General features: G+C 29.5%; 1 protein-coding gene across 1 annotated transcript in view; it reads right to left on the reverse strand.

Annotated features, from left to right (window-relative positions):
- Positions 1 to 1960, reverse strand: part of LOC113372705 (homeobox protein SIX6-like) — an 8105-nt gene extending 6145 nt beyond the window's left edge. The window contains exon 1 of the mRNA XM_026613054.1: positions 1862 to 1960. Coding sequence (XP_026468839.1) covers positions 1862 to 1960 — 99 coding nt within the window. The remainder of the gene's footprint in view (positions 1 to 1861) is intronic.
- Between the last annotated feature and the right edge of the window lie 5715 nt (positions 1961 to 7675).

Genomic DNA, 7675 nt, shown 5'->3' on the forward strand with positions numbered 1-7675 from the left:
GGCGGTTGTCGGCTGTAGGGCGGCGGGACGGCCCTGGGGCTCCGGCCCTGGACTTGGGCGTTTGGGGAAGCCAGTTTGGTAAAGGACTTATACACGGCATCATTATGTTAGTAGTAGTCTAAACGAAATTGTTTTTCGTTTAGAAATTGTAGGATTTTGTTGGCAATTCACTATCAATGCACCATGAAAATTTTTTGATTCTTTTTGTAACACATGGAATTTTTCAATGTTTAAATTAATCCTAGAACATCTGATCTATAAAATCACCATTAGCACTTCATACATATTTGTTACACATAAGACTATTTATTTTTATAGGATAATGTTTTTAAATGTTTCTAAAAACACTTTTTGAAATTAAAATGTTATATTTTTAAATAGTTAGTGTAAAGCTTTTTAAATACGATTTTGCCTAATTTTGGTATTTAACAGATAAGATAATATAGATTTTATAGAGCTGTTTTACAAAATCACCATTTAAGTTTGTTTTTACTGTTGTTTTATATTTTTGCCACACAAATTATTTAAAAACTGAAATTTTATCATGTAAAAAAACAATATTTAGGTATAGATTTATCCGTAAAAATGTTTCACCAACTATTCTAAACGTTTTCACGCACTTTTTGAAACACAATTTAAAATACTAAAATATAGTTACACATTTTTGTTTAAAAAATTGACGATTATACTTTGCACAAATTATTATTTTTTAGCATATATTTTTGAGTTCTAAAATATCTTGATATAAATATGAATATATTTTAACGTTTAAGTTTTCGGATTGTCATTTTGGTAATTTTTTGCAAATTTTAATATTTTGCAAGCACTTTGCAGTTTACAAGAAATTTTGCAGTATTTTTTTAATATCACAGAAGACTGAATTAAATCTCACTATTTAAAACGTATATTAACAAAATGTTTTTAATTAAATAAACTAAATTAAAAATTAAAATATTTTCAAGTTTTCACAGTTTTTAGATAATTACTAACTTTTTTTTATATTAGTTTAATGAATTTATTTTCATATAAACTATAACATAGAATTTATTATATTAAGTTTGCACAAATTATTTACACAAATTTATTTAATATTTCACAAAGTTGTGACAATTTTTTAAGAGTTTACTTCTATATTGCGCGAATTGTTAATTTATAAGCATATTTAACTAAAATTTGATATTTATATAATTTTATATATTAGTTAAAATGTTTTTTTCTCAATTCCAAGACAACTGTTAAATTTAAAATAAGTCTGTAAAAATCTATTCACTTATCCAAAAAATGTCTATTTTAGTCAAACACATGCTTTACTATTGTTGCCAAATTCTATTTAGAACTTTTGCACACACAATTGGGGATGAAGATAATTTGTGTAGATGATTTTTTGATTGGAAACTTAAACTTTGTTCACACACGATAAATTTTAAAGATGATTTTTCAACTCAAAAGTTAAATATTTGCTTGATCTTGTCCACACACAATTTGTAAGATAAAAACATTTCAACAAGTCTCGTCACCACTAAAATAGATTTAATTCAAACACTGACACCACATTTTTTTATACTATTTGCAACTTTTTTAGTGCTTTTTAGACAATACATCGATCCTTCCTCACTGCACAATTTTAGCCAAACTTCATTTTTCCCGTCGAAACCTTAGAAATTCACCACCGATCGATCACATATCGATATCGATCCGCCATCGACTCCGATATCGCATATATCGATTATCTATATACACAATATATCGATATAATCCCAATGCCGTTGCGATATAATACCGGTGTAATATCCCGAACGTGTAACGGATACTAGTATGATCCGGCTAGTGATCTTACCTTACCTTACCGGGACATCCCTACCATCAGGACAAAGGTAGGAGGCGCCAAGGGGGCCTCCTCCTCCGACGGCGGTCTGACTGGCGGTGCCCCATGCGCAGGACAGAGGTAAAGGACCACCATTGGGGCGGAGGTGTGCTCCGATGGGGAATGGATTGTCATCATTTGTCAGGGGGTGCGTTCTAGGCGGGGTTGCAAATGTTGAAGGTTTTTGGAAGGGATGACTCGATGGATGGACGATTCGGTTCAGTGAGGTAGCTTTCTGGACAGGTTTAGGTCGGGAATGGTGGATTTAATGGCTTCTGTGTGCGGGTAATGAGGAACAGGATTTTGGATCGATGTGCGAGGATCGGGAAAAAAAGTTGGAAACGAACTAGGTGAATTGTTATAAACTACCCCGGTTGCATAATGTTGTAATTTTAAAGTTGTGACAAAAATGTATCAACTTTTTATTGACTAACTTCTACCGAAAGCTCAACATTCAAACTGTTTCCTCAGCAAATTGGTTTTCTTAATCAATTTTTGAATATTTTTCAGGATTTTTGGAGTAATGTTTTGCAAGTGATTTGTTCCATTTAATGTCCAGTTCCAGTCAATATGATCCAAAACTTTTTGCCAGAAGGACCTATTTCCTGAGTTTCCTGAGCTGATCTAATTTTGGAAATAGCTTCAGAGTATTTGACCAACCTTCTTCAATTGACTTCTCAACCAATCTGGTTTTAAATCAGATTATTGAATCCAATTTTTTTCCAAAAAAATCTTTTTTTCAAAAAACTCATTTTTAAATTTTTCAAACTATTTTCTTGAATAGTCTTTGGAATCTTTTGACCAACCTTAACTGACTGATTTGTTTTCGAATACAATTTTTAAAATTGCTTCACAATTGTTTGAAACAATATTAATGAACTTTTTTTTCAAATTACTTCTCCGACTGATCTTTTCATTTTGGCATTCATTGTTCAAAATCAGGCAACTTTCAGCTGATATTTGTGAATATTTAGAAATTCTGAACTGACTATCCAATCTCCAAGTAAAAAAAAATTCTGTTGACCAACTTTTTCCAAAAATTCCAAACACCAAATTGAATTTGCCTATTGACCTGTTTCATATCCAATTAATTTCAATACATTTTGAGACAGCATTGGCCAAATTTTACCAACTTTTCTTAAAAACCTATAATTTCAACAATTCCACTCTCCAAAGCTTCTGTTTCAAAATCGCTTTAAGATTTTTTGGGACAACGTTGGAGAAATTTTTTCTCCTGATTAACTGGGTTGAATTTGATAAAACCCTATAAATTAATTACCCAATATGTAAATCTACTATGTAAATGATATTTCTGGTCCCTAGATCTGTTTGGGAATACAATATTTATTTTTTGAGACTCATTTATACAATTTTCTATTTACCAGTCTTTTCAAAAGCTCAACTTTTAAACTTACCATCCAATATCCAAGTAAACATTTTTTGTTGACCAACTTTTTTCAAAAATTCCCAACCAAACACCAAATTGAATTTGCCTATTGACTTGTTAATCTAATTTATTTCAATATTTTTGACACAATTTCTACCAACTTTTCCTGAAAATCTTAAAAACCACAATTCACCTCTCGAACCTTTTATATCAAAATCAGGATTTGTCGGGACAACATTGGAGAAAAATTTATTCCTGGTTTGAATTTGATAAGAAACCCAGAAAAATAAAATAATAAATACAAATTAAATACATTATATAAATCTATTATGTAAATGATATATTTGGTCCTGGTATTCCAAAAACATTCCAAAATTCTAAAATTAAATCGAATGACTTTGCTGGTTTTGCGTAAGTAAGATAATACTCCTAAAAAGGATATAATTTTAAATTTAATCTTTGGCGCCTGGCGTCTAACTTCCTGTAAAAACAGAAGGACAACATATCCTGGAAATTTTATACCCTTGAAAAATATATATGTATATCCTGAAATAATATTGTCATCAGTAGCTTCAGGATTTGACATACACCACCTGAAGGGTGGATTTTCTCCTTAAAATGAAATGTTTCATATAAAATAATCATTTAAAAAAATCTAAGTAAAATTGTCAATTTCATTAAGTTATTTATAATTTTCTTTACATGTGTCTACTTCTAAAATAAAAATGATTCCGAATTACTTGAACAAATATTATCACAGTAGCTGAGTGAGTGTTTTAGGACCTTTTTGCTTCCAGAAGGGCCCCCTTGTTTCGAGGGGGCTCCCTTTTGTGTTTCGACGACTTTGCGAGGGAGTCGTCAGGTCGTCCCATTGTAATAATATTTGCATTGTCTAAAACGTTATTTCGCTTGATCTGATTAAGAAATTGTTAAAAATGAGGTACTAACCGAGGGTTCCGTACTAACAAAGAAAAGGATACGGGCTCTGAGGCAAAATTTAGGAGTCTTTGAAATCGTAAGATCCTGGGAATATTTTTTCCAAGGAATCGCTGTTTGTGAGGTAGCTATAGTTTCTATGCAAATTTTTATAAAAAAATTGTTTATATACTTCTTTTTATTGTTATTGCATTTTATATTAAATGTATACATGCATTTGCACCTAAGATGAGTCAAACAAAGACTCGAAAGGACTGAAAGATTTTTTAAAACAAACTTTAAACGTAACTCAGTTTTTTAAATAATTGTTTATATATATATATATATATATATATATGTGTGTATGTATATATATAATATTATATATAAATGTGTGTGTGTATATGCACGTGTATTTCCATAATTCAAAATATGACAGATGTCACGTTCTTAAATAATTTTTTGTCCCTTCGTTTTTATTGTGTAAAGTCTGATTAAAATTAAATCTCTGATTAAAAATCATATATTTACACAGATTATTTTTAACAGGACCGTAATCTACTATTTAATATAATTCTTATAGAAATATAATATTTATAAAAAATAATTTATGCAAAAACTTGATATAATTTTTTTATATTAAATATTACTAGTAGTTTTCTGTATGAAATATTACTAGCAATAGAGAGATATTAAATAATATATTTTATTATAAAGCCCTAATTAGTACCAGAAGTGAACTTATTTTCTGTTTTTAATTTTTAATCAAATATCTCTATAATTTTTGGTACAACTTCTTCAATTTATTCAAATTAAGCTTGTTTTTGATAAATATTAACAAAATAAATTTGATTCTGATTCAGTTGTTTAAATAAATAACGCTTCCTTTGTATTATATTCTTTTTTTTAAATTAAATATTAATTAATAATAACATTATATAAATTATACAAATGTCTCATTAACGTTCACAATCATTTATTTAAAAAATCTACTCCAATTTTAATATACCTATATTAACAAAATAAATTTGATATTGATTGGGTATCAGTATTTGTATCATACTAGGTTTTTTTAAATAAATATTATTTTAATAATGATATTATATTAATTTAGTAGAATTTATGTTTTTGCTGCTTAAACAAAGGTCTCACTCATTTTTCAGTTTGACTTTTTTAATTTTTTTCATTTTTAATTCTATTGCCTGCAAGTCGAGTTCTATTTTTGTCTTCTAAATTACCAAAAAAGTTGCTGGTCAGTAGAGTCCCTTTTTTAACCTTTTTAATACTTTTGTTGACTTGTACTTGTTTGCTCGTCAGTAGAGTCCTTTTTATTTAATATTGAATTAAATTTATTTATTTAAATTCATTTATTTAATTTTAAACATTTTTAGTAGATTCCTATTTTTGTCTTCCAAATTACCAAAAAAGTTGCTCGTCAGTAAAGTTCTTTTTTAACCTTTTGTAAAACTTTAGTTGACTTGTATTAGTTTGCTCGTCAGTAGAGTCCCTTTTTATTTAAAATTCATTTTTGATCCTTTTGCCAGTAATGTTTTATTTTTGTCTTCTAAATTGTAAAAATTGTTTTTTAATAATAATATTTTAAAAATTTTATTCCATTCCTCCAACATTTGTCGACGGTTAAATAAATCGATAGGGCTCCGTAAAGGCATAAAATAGCCCTTTACGAGTCAAAAGTGAGTTATTTCAACAAATGACCGTTTAGTCGTAAACAATTATGAATTACGACCGAAACCGACAACGAGGAGGCGTTAAAATTAAATTACGACCACAAAATTACCAACATTTTTAATGTAAAATTAGGTGTAAGTGGTATTTCAACTAAGGCAATACTAATCTTTTATTGTTGAACGCCTCAAATTATATTCTCAGTCTCAGTCGACATCTATTAGTATGTTTCCTCCTAGAGATATCAAATTTCTGTTAAAACATGCTGTCATTCTTCTCCTGAGGTAGAAAATTTGTCCAACTGATGAGAAGATCTTTTGATATTTGACATCTTTTGATTTTTTTCTTTCGTTTTTTCATGTACGGAGGCGCCTGAGCGACGTCTCTTATAATGGATGACTATTTTTAGGCTAGATTTTACACACATCATCGTCGTCATCATATGGAGTCACATTTGTAACGAATCAATTACGAGGAATTATGATAAAGGACATATGGAGTTTATAAAAAATATAAATCTTACCCATATCAGACTCAATAAAAAATATAATAATTTCTTAAATATTTTATTTTTATATACTGAAGGTTTAGAATACAAAATCAACTCGCCTGCGTTTATTATTATAACCCCATAAAATATTTGCCCGCCATAAGCTCCTTATTCCAGCAAAAAGCAACCCCCTGCAACTCCTTTTATCTTTGATAAGTAACGTGTCAGAAGGAGCATTTACAACTTCATAAACTGCAAGAGCGGGTGCTCCTTCAAAGAAAATCTCTCGTGGGAGCCCCCTTCAATCGACAGGAGATTGATTCTGATCAAATGATAACACGTCATTTTCACACTTGTATGGAAATTGATTATTCGAATAAATAAATTTGGCGAAACCGGCAGAGTTCCGTAACAAAATAGTAATAAAATTTTGTAGATTATTAGAGGCCTATGGAAAATGCTAGTGCTAAATTAATTTTGTTATTTATGGTTATAAAAAACGTTAAAAAAATTGGTATATATATACATATTATATTTAAATGTATCTCAATGTGTTATATTTCCGAAGACAATTATCTGTCAAGTAGATAATTTATTTTCGAGGCCAAAGGAGGCATAATTATCGCGGCCGCCACACGTTCCGAGGCGTTACAAAGGCATTCTTCAGGATTTTACGATTGCAGATTGCAGCGACAGTTATATTCGGCCGAGAAAAATATTCATAGTACTAGCACCGGTAGAAAAATTGCTAAAATAAAAAATATGAAAAATAACTTATAATTGATAGGTAAAAAATCATTAGAGGAATAGAAGCAAGCACCAATTACCATATCATGCTCAGATTATTTTTAACTTTCCGAAGGACAAGTTAATGTTTTGGCGACAAAATTGATTGCATTTGCAATTTCTCAACGTTTCAAGTCATTTTGAATCGAAACCACATTTAGAAGAATTAGTATGTCTGTGTGTATGTATGTATAGCTGTGTGTATAAGAGCAGATTTTTGTCTTTTTATCGACGTTTTCTCAATAACGGCTGAACCGATTTTAAAAAATTTAGTTAAACTATACCCTCGCACATGTGCACACACCAATGTCTCTTCCTCACCCTCACGCACACTTACTCTGACACTCGCTATACCTCCTATAAATGTTGTAATTCTCATTATTCTATTTTATAGTCAAAATATCAGAGCTTATAAAACGTTTATGTATGTTTATATATGAAAAGAAATAAACATAACTCGATCAATGCAAAGAAATAAACAAAGCTCGATCAATCGGATTTAAAATAAAATACATTGTCCATTACTTATGAGAATTCTTCAAACTGA

This window comes from Ctenocephalides felis, unplaced genomic scaffold (genome assembly GCF_003426905.1).
Source record: "Ctenocephalides felis isolate EL2017-DRISC unplaced genomic scaffold, ASM342690v1 CF-g0.4_SCAFFOLD_01604, whole genome shotgun sequence".
NCBI lineage: Eukaryota > Metazoa > Arthropoda > Insecta > Siphonaptera > Pulicidae > Ctenocephalides > Ctenocephalides felis.